This window comes from Leucopleurus acutus, assembly GCF_964270905.1.
Source record: "Leucopleurus acutus genome assembly, chromosome: 19".
NCBI classification, from domain to species: Eukaryota; Metazoa; Chordata; class Mammalia; order Artiodactyla; family Delphinidae; genus Leucopleurus; species Leucopleurus acutus.
Genome location: NC_139161.1, coordinates 52,763,779 through 52,781,247, shown reverse-complemented (window position 1 = coordinate 52,781,247; position 17,469 = coordinate 52,763,779). Strand labels below are relative to the sequence as shown.

At 45.1% G+C, this 17,469-nt stretch overlaps 1 protein-coding gene across 2 annotated transcripts in view; it reads left to right on the top strand.

Annotated features, from left to right (window-relative positions):
- Positions 1-510: 510 nt before the first annotated feature.
- MYH10 (myosin heavy chain 10) overlaps positions 511-17,469 on the top strand; it is a 133,889-nt gene continuing 116,930 nt past the window's right edge. The window contains exons 1-2 of one of the 2 annotated variants that reach the window (XM_082861231.1): positions 511-607; positions 7,206-7,582. In XM_082861231.1, coding sequence (XP_082717357.1) covers positions 592-607; positions 7,206-7,582 — 393 coding nt within the window. In that variant the 5' untranslated portion in view covers positions 511-591. Of the gene's footprint in view, positions 875-7,205; positions 7,583-17,469 lie in introns of both variants that reach the window. The other variant, XM_082861232.1, reaches the window with a different exon arrangement.

The following is a 17,469-nucleotide window of genomic DNA, read 5'->3' as shown; positions in this document are numbered from 1 at the left end:
CGCGACAGTGTCGGGAGCGCGGACCGCCGACTGAAGCCGGGGCCCCAGCTTCAGGGCCGGAGCGCATGGGCAGAGCAGCAGCCCGAGACTTGCCTCCCCTCCCCCACTGCAGGTGAGCCGCCGAGCCGCGGCCCCCACCCCCCCAGCTGCCCCGGGAGTGACGTAAGGCCTCTGGACCGCGCTCCGGCCCCGCCCCTGCAGGCAGCGCCCGCGGCCCGAGGCCCGCGACTCCGCGGTGGAAGCCGGTCCCGCTGCGGGACACGCCGGCTGCGACAGGCAGAGGAGGCGGCGAGGCACTTGACTGGGCTGCCCCATGCAGCCCGACGGCAGGGCGAGGCGCGTCCAGGCGGAGCTCGGGGCTGCGGCCGTGGCACACCTGCCCCGCGGTCCGCACGGCCGAGGCCGCTGCGGGGTCCGCACCCTCTGCCCCGCGGAATCGCGGGGCACCCAGGCAGCCGCAGCTGTCCATCTCCTCCCGAGCCAGCCAATCGCCCGCGACTGCCCCGGCCGCACCTCCCGGAATCTCTGACGGGCGTGCGGCTCAGCCTATGAGATGGGGGCCTCGGAGGCCTGGGCTGGGAGCGGGAGCCAATGAGCATCATTTCAGGTGGGTGGAGGGAGCGGACCTCGGGAAGGTAGCTTCTTTCGGGTTGCTAACGTTTTCCCTTGGAGATGGGCGCGCAAACGGACCAGTGGGTCTGGGGGCGGTGGTGACGGGCGTGGAGCTGGCCCAATGAGGGTGGGAGGGGGTGGGGCAGCCCGGAGTAGCAGTGCTAAAGGAGCCCGGCGGAGGCAGCGGTGGGTTTTGGACTGAGGCGCCGGATCTGTGGTCGCGGCTGGGGACGTGCGCCGGCGCCACCATCTTCGGCTGAAGGTGAGAGGTGCGGCTTCCCGGGTCCGAGTGCGGCGGCCGGGAACCGAGGGACGGTTTGTAGGGGAGGAAAGGATCCCCGGCTGGGGGCCCGGGCGGGTCTGTAGGGCAGGAACGGAGCCGAAGCGGGAGCTGGGGAAGACAGAAGGGGTTCTGGGCGGAGGGTTTGTGCTGCAGGGGCCGTAGATTCGCGCAAGGAAGGACCTTGGGGGTGGTTAACGGGACCCGGGTGGGTGGAGAGACCCCTGGAGGGGCGGGGAATGAGGTCCTTGAGAGTGAGACTCCTGCAGGGATTAGGGCCTGGGTGTGCGGGAGGACGACCCCTGGGGGGCTGGGGATGGAGATCTGCGGGTGGGCATGTGCTGACCTGATACTAGGCGTGCGGGATCCGTGGGGCGCGGGGTTGGGGGGGGGCTCGTGCCCTGGTGGGTGTCCCCGGGGGTCCCGCGAGCCTGTGCTTGCCTCTCGGGAGGGGAGGGAGTCTTGGGGCGGGCTGGAAAGCGCCATCCGGGTTGGGGGTGGGGGAGCGCTGGACGGGAAGGGCCACTGGGTGGGTTAGGCCGGGTCCGGCATCCCGAGTGCGGTGAGGGGTTCGCCGAGGGCTCGGAAGGCCGGCGGCGCGCCGGGACCTGCGGGGTGAAGGGACCGGAGGGCAGGGCTGCGCACGGCCCGGGAGGCGTGCGGCGGCGGGTGAGGGTCTCAGCAGCCGGCTTGGGGAGGGTCGGGCTCCGCTGGTCCCGGGGGAGCTGGGCGAGAGAGCGGGGGGGCGTCTTCCCAGGCGCTCTGGGGACGGCGGGGGCCGGGGGTGGACACCCGGCCAGGCCCGGGCGGTTTGGGGGGGCGAGGCGGGAAATGTGGCGGGGGCGCGCTGCAGCAGGGCGGTCGGGGGGGGAGGGTCAGCCCTCGCCTCGGGATCCCTTTATTGTGTAAGTGATCTGGGCATGGCTCGGCGCGGAGTCTCTTCCTGGCCTTCTGCAGTGGGGGTCACACCCTGATCCCATAAAATCGGCCTGGAATGGGGTCGGAGGGAAGTTGAAGGCACGGAGTCCCGGCGTCCGCGGGGGCTTTGTGGGCCTGCGGTGGGTGGATGCGGCCCGGGGACCGGCGAGGCGCCCAGCCTGGCCTGCCTGGCAACTAGGGCCTTGGGAAGGAGGTTGGCGACTCTGGTCTGAGCTCGGCTGGTGAGTTTTGGGTAACGTGGCCTCTGCCTATGACCGTTATCTCTGTTCCTTGGGGCCTCTGCAGTTCCCTTCGAGATCACTGCGGTGGATGGAAGGGGGTGGGGTGGGGTAGGGGAAAGCAGGCAGGGTAGATCCCGACTGCAAATGAAACAAAGACTGCTGTTTTCGCTGAATAATATAATATCAAATATAATACTTCGGCTTTGCTGAGATTTTTGTTTTTTAACATTGAAGCTGAGGATTCTTTGAGTCAGGCTTAATTATTCTTGATAGTATCTCACTCTGGAAAACTTTAATGTATTTATTGTTTCATTTCCTTCATCAATCCACCTTTATTAATTACTCCTTCAGTTCCATGCTTTTGATGTTTAAGTATGCCCTGTCTGTCACGGACGCTGGAAAAGTGGCCATTTTATGCAGCTCCTTACTTCTGCATCTTAAATTCAGTTCTTTCTCGTCCTTATCTGGAGAAAGCATATGGTGTAATTGTGTGATATAGCACTAGCTTTTGCTGCAAAGGGATGTGACCCGAGAGGTTGGCTTTTTATTTGGGCTCCCTAGGGAAATCATTTCAATGAAGACAGGCTGGATGGAAGGTGAGATGGAGGAAATTTTGAAGGGCACGTTGTATGGTGAAAGACTCTAGGCTTCAGCGGATGATGTACTTACTTGTCATATAGGAAGAATAAAAATTCCTGGTGTCGGCTCCACGTTTCAGAAACATTTAACACGGTGTAAAGATATTCACAGAGGTGGCTTGGGCCATGAATAGCGATAGTGTCCTTTTGCACTTAGTTTGTATTTCTGCTCATTTGGTTGAATAGGATGCTGATAAATGAACAGACTTACAGGTCTCTGTAATGTAAGTGACCTCTGTGGTAGCGTTACACAAATTGGGACATTCTGTTTTAGCTTATCTGTCTTAGAGAGATGCGCTATCATATGGATCCCTTATCCATCATTTTTGTTTGGCTTTTTATATGCAAGATATTCATAAAACTGTTTTTCTGTGCCTGTACCTATAGTAGGTGCTGGGAGGCAGTCGAGAAGTTTCCTGGGTGATATTTCATTGAGAGTCTAAAATGGCCTTGGAGATGGAGCCCAGGGGTGTGTGTGTCTAAAAGCAAATGAAGGGGATGGGGCTTTGGCTCTGTAGGGAGCTAATTTGTGCACAGATAAATGATTCACCCATAATTAGGCAGTTATTTCAGATGACACCAAGAACCTTCAGATTCTGTCTGTTGCAAAGATGTTCCTATTTATTCCTTTTTTCCCCCAATATAGGTTTTTTTTTTTTTCTATAAAATACAAAGCCTTTGCTAGATTGTGCTAGTGCGTTCATTGGCCGAGCCTGTATTCTTTTTTTTTTTTTTCTGGCGGCTTGTGGGATCTTAGTTCCCAGATCAGGGATCGAACCCGGGCCCCCGGCAGTGGAAGTACAGAGTCCTGACCACTGGACCGCCAGGGAATTCCCTGAGCCTGTACTCTTGAAGCCATGATTGATAATTGATCCAAGAGGCAGTATGTCGTGTACTACATGCCCTTCAAAGTTTTCTCCTTCTCACCTTCCATCCTTGTAGCATGTGCTCTGGAGCTGAACTGAGTTTACTCCCAGCTCTGCCCCTCGTTAGCTCTGTGACCTCCAGCCAGTTATTGGCTTTCTCTGAACCTTGGGTTCCTCATCTGTAAAATGGAGATATGAATAGTACCTACCACGTAGGGCTGTTGTGAGGATTAAGAGTTAATACATACATAAACTGCTTAAAATAATACATACATAAACATGCCTGGCCATGATTAGTGGTATATAACAACAGTATCTGCTGTTTTCAAAATTCTAGTATTATCCTTTCCGAAAGGCAAAGCATTTGGGAGAGGTTTCCCTATTAAATACCAGCATTATCAAGATTAGGTACCAAATGTACAATGGAATGAAAAAAATACAACATATTTGGCAACCACAAGTGAAGAGTTAAGATGAACAAAACATCTTCACTGGCCTCAGGGACTCTGTCAACCAAACAAGGACTTGAGCACCTACTACCTGAGTCCTCTGGTACAAAGGCGAGGGAGGGTTAGAAGAATGCCAGGAGAGCGGTGCAAAATGTTAGGAGAAGGCTAAGGATTAAATTGCCAGGCTGACCTGAAGAGAACTTCTGAAAGGGTGGCGCTGGGTTAGGATTTGAAGGAATGGTTAGCTTTTGGTGATGGAGGAGAAGCTGAAGCTTACAGTGAGGGTGGGCACCATTCATGTAGTATTGATCAGTAGGTATATAGAGGCCCTCCTGTGGACCAGGGGGTAAGCTCACCGTATGGCAGACAGGAAACCATCCTCATAGTGTTTAGTTAGTTGTAGAAAACTCTGGAAAAGTAAAAATTAAAAGTAGTTTGTGATCCCACTACCCAGTGAAGACCCAATGACTATTTGTTTCTTTTAAAACAAAAAGAAAAAAAAGTGTTTATGTAATTTCCCCACACACACAAAATCGGGAGCATATTGTAATCACACATTGTGATCTCTTGTGGGTTTTTTTCCCTTATATTAAATTATAGGTGGTTCCCCACCTAGAAAAAGTACATACTGATAAATTTAAAATGTGTTGATTTGATCAAATAATTTATAAATCCATGATTTACTTTTAAACAAAGAAAAAAGACCTGCCCTAGAAATGACCTGTTAAGTTACTGTAATTTATAGTCATTTGTTAAATCTAAGCATATAATTACAGGCAGCAAGGCAGTTTCTGAAGTGTTGTATGGGGTATACAGTTTATACCTAATAAGAATAAGAGTAACTTGTTATCGTATTTTGTTCTAGTTGGATATTTTCTCTTTTAAGAGACTGTCCTTCCTAAGGCAGAGTGTGTGTCCTGTTGTCTGTATCCACATTCATCCAGGATAATTCCCATTTCAGAGCCATCCTCTTCCTAGCAGTGGGTAGCGAGTGTATAGGTTGGGAAGACAGAAAACTTGTTAATAACCTTATCAGTGCAGTCCGGAGAGGTGATGGGTGTTTGAAACCGTTCTTCAGAATGTACATGTGTGCTTGAATATTTTCTCTATTGCCCTCTCCCACGTGGATGCCTAGGAAGGCAACTGCAAGTATAGTTAGAGAGCATATTAGCAATTCTATCGGTAGAAGTCTTAATGTTATGTGTTTTGTGATTTTTTTGTTTGTTTTATTCTGTTTTGTGATTTTTGTTTTATCCAAGTGTATACTCCTTGAAACGTTAGCATATCCTTTAAATCAGGTTATGAATTAGTCTAAAACATTGGTTTTCAACCTTTTTTTCTCCTCCAGCATACCTGGTAGTAACAGTGGTTCACCATGGCAACCAGAGAACTGTGGAGGAATGGTTCTCGAAGTGTGGTCCAGCATTATCTGGGAGTTTTTGTGAGAAATGCAAATTATCAGGTCCTCCACCCCAGACCTACTGAATCATAAATGCTGGCAGTGGGGCCCAGCGGTCTGTATTTTAATGAGCCCTTTAGGTGTTGCTGGCGCCCTTGCCAAAGTTTGAGAAGCATGCCCCAGGGCATGAGTGTTTGTAATCCTTTACATTGCTAACAACCAGTTTCTGAAGAATCTTAGCTATTTGATTCTAGTACCTTCTTACTGGGACTGAAAGGGCTAGTATCTTGTACCCACTATCAGTGTTTAATCTTTTAGGACAAAGATAAATAGATCCCTTTAAGAATCCGAAGAAAGTTATACGTGTTCTCCTCAGAAAAGCACAGATATACAAGAAAGTTGTACAACGTTTTTAGACCATTTCAGTGATTTCACGGAGCTTGAACTTTGTCTACAGCCTGGAGGTTAAGAGCCTCATGACAACTTTGGATGACTTTATGATTTCCCTTGCAGCCTTCCATTCTGTTGCCTACCAAGAATCCCCATCATTTTGGGGAGAGGGAAAAGTTGGGAGGGTTTGATGGTTACTCACTTGCCTTCTTTCATTGACTTGGATGAGATTTGTAATAACCTGGAATTTGGAGTAATAACATTAGTATTTAATGATGGTGTTGGATTCCAGAAAGATATTGTCAGGCAGGAATGATGAGTCACATCAGAAAGGTGAGTGACGAATGTAAAATCCTGTCCTTTGATCCAAGAAGTCAATCCCACAAGTATAAGAGGAGAAGTAGCTTCAAGGACCACGGGTGGAGCTTTCGCTGACCGTTCCTTGTGAAACAACTAACTGTAAATGAGCGCTCAGTAAACCACTTAGGTCTTGAGATACTGTTCATTGTAAAAGTCACAGAAGCAGTGCTTTCCCCAGTGTGGCCTAAGGCTGTGAACAGTTCCTTTTCTTCTGCACTGGTCAGACTGTGTCTGGAATATTCTGTTTGCTTCCAGTCTCCACACTCTAAAGGGGCATGGAGTCTGTTTAGAGGCGAGAGACCAGAGTGGAGGAGTGAGTCCTGATGAAGGACGGGATGCAGGAGAGGAACCGGCGGGGAGCAGCTGTGGGCCTGGGAGTGGAGACCTGAACAGCCCCCATCACATACTTGAAAGGCTGGGTGTGATGCCAACTTACACGCTCACCCCCTGTGGTCTCGTGATCACACTGAGGCCACGTGGGCCATAGCGAAGCTGCAGGGGGCTGGCTTAGGGTAATTGTAAGGAAGAACGTCGAGTCTGTTGTCTGAAGGTAGGATGGGAGGCACATTCTAGACCTGAGGGTCGGTCTGCTGGCAGCCACCGTGCATTTCTGTAGCTATCAGTACATCCTGGTGGTCCAGCAGCACTCCATGGGCCTTTTGTCATGAAACTTTGTTTTCTTTTTCTTCCTTTTCCTTTCCCTTCTTAAGTCCCTGTTTAATTTGTGGTAAGGGTGAAATAGGAGATGGAGAGGGAAAAAAGGGTGAAACTGGAACTTTGCTTTTCCCTCCTGCTTGTTTTCCAGCCGTCAGCGACAGGCTACATCTTGAGTGGTCCTCAGACGACCAGAGTCATCATTTGTGGTCAGGCCTGAAATTTACCTTGGAAACCCAGTTAGTACGGCCACGGAGAGGGCTACCGCAGCTCCTTCACTCAAAGTTCACGCTTTCTGTTTACCAAAGCGTTTGTTTTAGGTTTCTTAGAAGAGTAAAATTTGTGAGCCATCGTATATTTTGGAATATCTGACTTTGTCCTCCTCCTCTTCTCGCAGAGGCAGTCGCTCTTGGATCCCTTCTGTTCACAATGGCGCAGAGAACTGGACTTGAAGATCCGGAGAGGTATCTCTTTGTGGACAGGGCGGTCATCTACAACCCTGCCACTCAGGCGGATTGGACGGCTAAAAAGCTAGTGTGGATTCCATCAGAACGCCATGGTTTCGAGGCAGCTAGTATCAAAGAAGAGCGGGGAGATGAAGTTATGGTGGAGTTGGCGGAGAATGGAAAGAAAGCAATGGTCAACAAAGATGATATTCAGAAGATGAACCCACCTAAGTTTTCCAAGGTGGAGGATATGGCAGAATTGACGTGCTTGAATGAAGCTTCTGTTTTGCATAATCTGAAGGATCGTTACTATTCAGGACTTATCTATGTAAGTATGCCCTCTAAGTAATCATGTGAAGTGGTGACTGGGAATTAATGGAAATTACACATGCTGTCCTAATCGATGTGGAATGCTCACATACTCTCTGTTTAGCGTGTCTATTTCTATTAAAGATAGAAAGATTGTCCCTTGCTTACCCAAGTCTTGCTTTGCTTTAAATCTTAGCACATAATTTTAAATAATCCAGTCTGCAATTAAATATACTAAAATGGTGTTTGAGACTTTTGTGTAGTGGTGCTCTGGAGCTTAATAAGAGGGGGGAGAGCCTGTGGCAGAAAGATAAGGGACTTTCATATGGTAATAAGAGTTGCATTAGTGGTAGGATACAGACGGCAGATTGGTAGGAAGTCCAGTGTATATCCAGGGGGTATAAAGTGGCGGGGCTGCAAGCTTAGAGGTTTCAGTGAGGAGCAAGACCAAGGTCATCGGATACAGGGAAGTCGGAAAGCGGAATGCTGAGGTTTTTAAGAGGAAACAGTTCAGGGTGAGATTGAGGCTGGGGTTGTCCTGTGGTTAGCAGTTGACACATGTGTCACAGGCACTGACGGTGTTGTGACCATATAGAAGTTCCCGAAAGTAATAAGGGATCAGGGTTGAGAGGAAAATGCAAGCCAGATACTGAAAGAATCTCTAATGCCAAAAGAGGCTTGAAGGGATGGTAGACACGGGTGGCAATGATTTAAAGAAGGCCGGGTAATTAGCAGCAACATGGATGGACCTAGAGATTATCATACTGAGTGAAGTAGGTCAGAAAGAGAAAGACAAATACCATATGATATCACTTATATGTGGAATCTAAAATATGACACAAATGAATTTATCTACAAAACAGAAACAGACTCGCATACATAGAGAACAGACTTGTGGTTGCCAAGGGGAGGTGGGGGAGGGATGGATTGGGAGTATGGGATTAGTAGATGCAAACTATTATATATAAGATGGATAAACAACAAGGTTCTACTGTATAGCACAGGGAACTATATTCAATATCCTGTGATAAACCATAATGGAAAAGAATATGAAAAAGAATGTGTGTGTGTGTGTGTGTGTGTGTGTGTGTATGTGTGTATAACTGAATCACTTTGCTATACAGTAGAAATGAACACAACATTGTAAATCAACTATACTTCAATAAAATAAATTTTAAAAAAGAAAGAAGGCAGGGTAGATAGAATGTAGATTTAGAATGAAGAGAAGTAGAGGGGAAGGTTGACACTGTAATGGTCTGAATTTGGAAAAGAGAAGTTGAATTTTATGCAAAGAGTGTGGTACTAACGTCCATGTATAATTCAGAACTTCAGCAAAGCAGAGGTCGTTTTCCCATCGAATTAGTTTATTTAGTGGATGTTTACTGAGCACCTACTATGTTCTAGGTGCTGGAGAGAGTGTGGTGAACAGGCCAGGCCAAATCCCTGCCTTTGTAGTACATCCTATACGGAAATAAAACAGGACTATGGGATGGCTTTCCCCAGCGGGTCAGGGAAGGGCTCTTTGAGAAGGTAGCATCTGAGCTGGAATCTGACTGATAGGAGGGAGCTAGCCATGGGAACATCTGAGAATGAGTAGTTCATTCATGACCTTTGCCAGAGTAGTCTGAATCAAGCCTGGTGGTCTCTTTTATTTTATTTTATTTTATTTTTTTCCCTATGAGTTAGGATGCAAAGTAAGGGTAAGAGGCACCAGGGTCCGGAAGGTGGCTTGAGAATGCATAAGGTTTGGAAAGGGGAGGAAGCCAAGGGTAAGAAAACAATTGGAGAGCAGCATTGGGAATCCAGCTGAGACTGAATAACAGAATGTGTAAGGTGGCCACATTTTTGTCTGGAGAGAAAGGAGTGGAGAGAGGGAGTGAGAAAACTGGGAAGTTAAGAGATTGTGGTCAGATCATTATGTTGACATCTGAGATTTGAGAGGTGAATCAATTTTGGATGAGACCTGGTGCGGTGAATTGCAAAGGGCTGGAAATGCAGGGACTTAACCAAAAAGCTGTGGAGTGCTGCGCTGTGGAAAGGAGCCTTTCTGCCCCCAGACCCCACCCTGCCCTCGAGGGCTGCTGCAGGGAGGAGAGAGGAGGGAAAGAGAAAGGGGAAGGAAGTTGTGGGTAAAAGAGAAGGAGGAGGGAAAAGACAATTTAGTCTTTTGTAGCCATTTCTCATGATAATTCTAAGACTTTGCAAGTATCTTTTATTGAGTTTGTTTGATTTTTTTTTCCAGCTTAATTCGGGGGCAACAGGAGTGAATTTCTGGGTTTCTTTTCAAAGCACAGCCCCCTGGGCTTTACAGAAGGAGAATCTGAGTTTTTCCTTTTTTAAAAAATTTATTTATTTATTTTAGGCTGCTTTGGGTCTTCGTTGCTTCCCATGGGCTTTCTCTGGTTGCAATGAGCAGGGGCTACTCTCCATTGCAGTGCGCGGGCCTCTCATTGCAGTGGCTTCTCTCGTTGCGGAGCACAGGCTCTAGGCAGGTGGCATTCAGTAGCTGCAGCACGCGGGCTCAGCAGTTGTGGCTCACAGGCTCTAGAGCGCAGGCTCAGTAGTTGTGACGCATGGGCTTAGTTGCTCCGCGGCACGTGGGATCTATCCGGACCAGGGCTCGAACCTGTGTCCCCTGCATTGGCAGGCAGATTCTTAACCACTGCGCCACCAGGGAAGTCTCTGAGTTTTTTCTTGCAGTACTAAGGTCACAGCAGAGGTGAGGGTTTGGGAGGATCATACCTTCAATTAGTGGGGTGGAGAAAGGGTTCCTATGGAAGATTCACGTTGGAGCGCTTGACTCTAAAGAAACCTACTAAGAGAATGGGGCTGCGGATGGCCGTGGCTGCTGAACACTGAGTGAAGGGTATAGTGTTGGGCTTTGGAATTCACCCAGCACTTGAAATTGATCAATTGAGGTACCATGGTATAGACACTATAATAACTTGGATAGAACCTTTGGGGTATATTTCTTTTCTTTTTTTTTAAATAAATTTATTTATTTTTATTTATTTATTTTTGGCTGTGTTGGGTCTTTGTTGCTGCACACGGGCTTTCTCTAGTTGCGGCAAGTGGGGGCTGCTCTTCGTCGCAGTGCACCGGCTTCTCATCGTGGTAGCTTGTCTTGTGGCTCGTGGGCTCTACAGCGCAGGCTCAGTAGTCGTGGCTCACGGGCCCAGTTGCTCCACGACATGTGGGATCTTCCCAGACCAGGGCTCAAACCTGTGTCCCCTGCATTGGCAGGCGGATTCTTAGCCACTGCGCCAGCAGGGAAGTCCATTGGGATATATTTCTATAGATAAGACATAACATATGTTCATTTAGGTAAGTTACTAACAGGTTTGGTTATGTTATTTCCTTATATTTTCTTTGGATTTAATCTCCCCAACTTCCACCTTCTCAGGTCATTAATTTTCATCTTCTTAATAAAACTACTTAAAAACTGCAGATGTCTTCTCTACTACGTTTTAGCTTATTTCACACATTTTGACGTGTAGTATTTTTAGTGTTCTAAATATTTCCTAGCTTCTATTATTCCTTATTTAACCTATGAACCATTTAAAAGTATACTTTTAAAATTCCTAAATGTTGTTTTTTAAGTTATCTTTGTGTTATTGATTTTTAAATTAATATAGTCCATATAATAACACTCCTTGTTTTTGTGAGACTTGCTTCATGTAGCATATTGTCAGCTTTTATGAGTGTTATGTGTGTTTGCTAAGAATGTGTTTTCTGTTGGGTGTGGCGTTCTATATGTGGCCGTTAGACTAAGTTTTTTAATTGTGTTTAAACTTTACTAATTTCTCTCTTCTTGGTCTGTTGATTATTGAGAAGTGTCTTAAAATCTCCCAGTGTGTTTTCTCAAACTAAGTATGCATTCCTTGAAACTACAGTTTAGTTTTGCCTGCTGATGAATTTTACAGGAGTGCCTCTCTTAATACATGCCTTTTTGTGTGTTTTTGCTCAGCATTACAATTTTAAGATTCACCCACATTACTTTGTGTTGATGTAACTCAGTTGTTCTCAAAGGGTGCTCTACAGACTCCTAGGGTTTCTTTAAGACCCTTTCACGGGATCCTTGAGGTCCAGGCTATTTTCATGATTATTGAAGACTTTATTTGCCCTTTTATTGTTGACATTGGTACTGATGGTGTAAAAGCAACGGTGAGGAAAACTGCTGACACCTTATCGTGGGTAAAAGCAGTGACCCCAAACTGTACTGGTGGTCATACTAATCCAGATTCACTCCAGAATGTCCTTGGTAAAGCAGGAGGAATGATTGAATTTATTTCAGCTCTTGAGAACACATCTTTTAATATTCTGTGTGATGAAATGACAAGTATGCATAAAGCGCTTCTGCTGCATATTGAACTAGGATGGTTGCTTTGAAAAAAAAAGCACGTGTGTAGCTATTTGAGTTGCAAACTAAACTTGCTACTTTTTTTGATAGAATACCTTTTTATTTGATAGAATGGCTGATAGATAAGCTTTGATTAATTCACACTGGGGTATTTGGCAGACATCTTCTTGAAAATGAACAAAGTGAGCCTGTCATTTTAAAGGAAACAGTTGAATGCATTTGTTGACAATGATAAAATTTGAGTTTTCACATGAAAATTAGAATTTGTATCTGCCACTGTGAACTTGACAGCTTGTCAACACTTAAAACCTTCCTGATGAGAGATAGATGGCAATATTAATGAATGTGATTTTTTTTTTTAATGTCATATAGTGTGAAATGTCATCATTTGGAAGACTTGAACAATTCATTGAACCAGAGTTTTCCAAATGATGTGTACATGATGTTACAAAATCATGCCTGGGTAAAAGATTCATTCACCTGTGCAAGCTTAGCCAATGGATGTGGCGTATGTAACAGAGTATGAAAAGTTCATGGACAGGGTATCAGATGCTACATTGCATCTAATCTTTAAGAAATTCTTACTTGTCGAGTTTTGGTATAGTATCGAAGAGGAATATCTATACATGAAAAGGCTGTTAAACTACTCCTCCCTTTTCCAGTTAAATATCAGTGTAAAGCTAATTTCATGTGTTTCAGTCAAAACAACATCACAGTAGACTAAATGCTGAAACAGAGTGTTGAGTGTTTTCTATTAAGAAAATTGAGTGTTTTCTATTAAGCCAGACAATAAAAGATTTGCAAATATAAAACCGTACCACTCTTCTCACTTTTATTTTGGAAAACAAAAGGTTATTTTTCATAAGAAATGTTATTTATTGTTATTTTTAAATGAATAAATACACATTTAAAAACTATGTATGTACGTATATTTGTATAAAAATATATAAAACAAAAGATCTTTAGAATCTTTAACAATTTCTAAGAGTGGTAAAGGGCCCTGAACTATAAAAGTTTGAGTGTTTCGTTCCTTTTTGTGGAATGTAATGTTCCATTGTAAGATTTTTGCCCCAATTTATTTATCCTCTCAACCGTCTTTGGACATTTTATTTTTCCAGTTTGTGGCTATTATTGTACAAACAGTGCTTCCGTGAACAGTTTCGGACGTGTCCTGGTGCACATAAGCATGGCTTTCTAGAAGGTGTATAACTAGGAGTGGAATTTCTGGGTGATATAGGACATGCATATCTTTAACCCATATCTTCAGCTTTTCTAGATAATGCCTAAGTTAGTCAGATTCCAGCAGGAAACAGAAGGCCCTCTAACTAGGTATTCTGTGAATTTAATAAGGGGACGATTTACAAACATGTGAATAGAGTTTAGAAAACAGATGCAGAAATGTCGCAGGATCCCAGCACTAGTGATGGCTGAGAGCCCTGGACCCCTCTTCATCTTTAAAGGAACAAAGAGCTGTTACCTCAGCTGGGAGAGGATGCCACGTGGAGAGGGCTTCCTGGTAGGAATTGTGGCCGCCTTTAGAGGGAAGCAGACAACTAGCAGGGAGGGGCCTGGGGGATAAACATCCTGACTTCATTCTCCCCCTACCCTCAATCTCCTGCTGCCTAACTCAGTTTGAAGCCAGAGGAGAAGGGAATTTGGTGATATATTTCTTAGGGTCAGCCTCAGTTCCATTTGGAATTTAATTTTGTGTGTGGTATAAGGTAGGGGCAAGGTTAACTTTTTTCCCCCAAATGGCGATTCAGTTGACCCAGTGCCATTTACTGAAACGTAGCCCTCTCTCCACTGCTCTGAAGCGCCACCTTTGTTGTAAATCAGATGCTCATAAATGTGTGCTTGACGACCTGTTCTGTGTCATGGGTCTCTGTGCCTGTCCTTGGGCTGACACCACATTGTCTTGATTATTACAGCTTTAGACTATGGCTTGGTGTCCAGTAGGGTAAGTTCTCTCATTTGTGTTCTTTAGGGTTGTTCTGGTGTTAGGTGCTTTGCATTTCAGTATAATTTCAGAACCCACTTGTCAGTTTTTCATACACGCACGCACACACACACACACACACACACACACACACACCCTTATTGGAATTTTTATTGGGTTTTTGCTGATTCTATAGTTCATTTTGGAGGAGAAATGAGATCTTTACAATATCTGTTCATCTAGTTCATTTATTTAGTTCTTAATTTTTCTCAATATGTTTTAGGTTTTTTTTGTAGAGGCCGTGTATATCGTTTGTTGGATTTATTTTTTGTAGGATTTATTTTTAGGTGTTTGTTTGTTTGTTTGTTTTTGCGGTACGCGGGCCTCTCACTGTTGTGGCCTCTCCCGTTGCGGAGCACAGGCTCCAGACGCGCAGGCTCAGCGGCCATGGCTCACGGGCCCAGCCGCTCCACGGCACGTGGGATCTTCCCGGACCGGGGCCCGAACCCGTGTCCCCTGCATCGGCAGGCGGACTCTCAACCACTGCACCACCAGGGAAGCCCTAATTTTTATTTTTTTAATAAATTTATTTTATTTATTTATTTTCGGCTGTGTTGGGTCTTCGTTGCTGTGCTCGGGCTTTCTCTAGTTGCGGTGAGCGGGAGCTACTCTTCCTTGCGGTGCACAGGCTTCTCATTGCGGTGGCTTCTCTTGTTGCGGAGCACGGGCTCTAGGCTCGCAGGCTCAGTAGTTGTGGCACACGGGCTTAGTTGCTCCACGGCATGTGGGATCTTCTGGGACCAGGGCTGGAACCTGTGTCCCTTGCATTGGCAGGCGGATTCTCTAGCACTGCGCCACCAGGGACTAACTAAGTGTTGTTTTTAAATTGTTACCATTAGGTAGAAATACAGTTGCCATGTTTTTTTACAGTTAACTTTTGTATATTGACATTATATTCACCAACCTTACTAAGTTTATTAATTGATTATAATAGTTTAGCTGAGGATTCTTTTGGATGTCGTGTTGCACACACTCATGTTGTCTGCAGATAATGACATTTTTATTGTTTCCTTTCTAATTCTTGTACATTACTTTATTGCATTGTCTAAGAAGTGGAAATGTTTGTTGAATAGTAGTGGTTATTGGAGGCATCTTTGTATCATTCCCGATGTCAGAGGGAAAGTTTTCAATATTTCACTATTAAGAATGACTTGTTTTGTTTTGAATATTTTTTTATTAGATTCAGGGAAGTTTCCTTTTGTTCCTAGTTTTTATCCCGCATGGATGAATTTTTAAAAGTACTGATTGGTTGTTAATTTATCACATGTTTTTCCAGTTTCTGATCAGGTGATAGTGTGATTTTCTGGTTATTTTGTTACTGTAGTGAATTATATACTATATTTTTTAGTGCTAAGACTAACCTGCAAGGACCAAGTATTCTTTTTATGTATTACTGGATTCCTGGATTTTGTTTGCTGGTATTTTGTTTAGAGTTTTTGCATCTATATTCATAAATGAGATTGACTTAAAATTTTACTTTCTTATGATGTCCTTGTCACACTTTGCTATCAAGATTACGCTGGCTTTATAAAATGAATCATGGAATGTTTTATCTTTGTATTTTCTCTGGAAGAGCTTGGATAAGATTGATGTTATTTCATTTTAAAATAATGATATAGTTTCCTTTGTGGGGAAGTTTTTCTTTCATAGATGTAGAATTTTTCAGATTAAAAATGTTTGGTGTCAGTTTTGATACTGAGTTTTTCTGGAAATTTGTCTATTTCGTGTAAATTTTCAAATTCATCGGCATAGTGTTGTTCATAACACCCTCTTTTTTCCTGTAGGGTCTGTAGTGATGTTCTCTCACTCCTGATACTGATAATCTGCTCCACCCTTTTTAAAATGAGCCTCACCAGAGGTTTATCAATTTTACTAATCTCAATCATCTCTTTTAATTACTTGAGCATATTATTGTGCAAGATAACAATCCAAGGCAATAAAAGTAGCCTCACAGGGAATCCACATATTATCTTGGATTCTAGTCGCAACTGTTGCCTTACGTGGCACCTACTGTATATAAAATTGTGAAGTTAATTTGAGGCTCTGCATGACACCAAGCTAGTTCTAGAGTTTTGCTCTGGGCAGGCAGCTAGATGAAGGGGATCGAGCACGTGTAGATCAGTCAGGGATTTACATCCTTCCCAGCTGGGCTTTGGGCTGGTCTATTTCTGGTATACTCTAAACTCTCAGGGTGTAGCAGTTAGGGTTCTAGCTGAACGCCTGGGGTATTTACCCTCCTCCGGAGTGGCTTTTTTTTTAAAAAAAAAGAAAAAACCAAGGTCTGCTGTGCTGTTGAATTTCCCGTAGTCTGGATTTTGTTGATAGCATACCTGTGGTGCCTTCTGTAAGCTGGTAGTTGGATGCGGCGGCTCGATCTGATTCAGATTCAGGACGCACAGGATGCCAGCTGTCTCTCAGCTTACAACGTTGAGATGGATCAGTGACTCAGTTTGGGCTTCGTCAGGTTGATTTGTGCTTCAGGAGTGTCTACCTTCACCCGAGGGTTTTAGAGCCGGTGGTGGGCACTGTCCTGATCCATCATTTCATTAGGAAGCAAAATGGTGATAGTCTAATGTCATCATTCCTTCTGTTATTATTAGCTTGATGAGTTTTTTTTTCAACTGAATGTGTATTACAACATCTCCCCGCCACAACCAGGCACAGACGGTTTTCTTCAAGTTTATTTTTGATTACTGTTCTTTTTACAGAATTTTGACCTTTTTTCCTCCCTAAGGAGCAATGATTAATATTTTAGTTATCTTTTCTTTGCTCTCCATGTTCACCTTTCCTCTGTGTATTTTTTAAATTGGTTTTATCTTTGTGCCTTCTTTTTCTTTTATTATTTACCTTTGTTTTATCTTTCTTTAAGAGTCCATGTTGTATTACATTCTGTTGCAGCCATAAATCTATTCCCTGAAGTTTTCTTTTAGCTTATTTTGTAGAGAATGTCCAGAGGTCATTTCTCTCTCTGAATATTCTGGAAGATGATCTTTTCCTTATTACATAGGGTTGTTGTTGTTTTTTTGTTTGGTTGGTTTGGTTTTTGCGGTACGCGAGCCTCTCACCGCCATGGCCTCTCCCGCTGCGGAGCACAGGCTCCGGACGCGCAGGCTCAGCGGCCATGGCTCACGGGCCCAGCCGCTCTGCGGCACGTGGGATCCTCCCGGACCGGGGCATGAACCTGCGTCCCCCGCATCGGCAGGCGGACTCTCAACCACTGCGCCACCAAGGAAGCCCTGTTGTTGTTTTTTAAAGACACATGTGAATTTTATCTAGGTGTGGTGTTTGCAAATGGTGTGAGCGACCTATTCTTTCTTCTCTTCCTTTCCTTTTTGGGCGGCGGTCTGATTTCTTCTGAGAGCAGCGGTCGGGGTGTAAGTTGGGGTGATGCTCCCAGTTCAATCCCCTGTTCCTAATAAGAGACTGTTGTATCTGCTCTATTGCACTGATATCTATACCTGCCTCTGTTTCCTGGTTCTCTAATCCTTCAAAGCTATGAAGTAATAATGTATATGCATATCCCTGTTTTCTTAGACTGAGGCCTGACCCT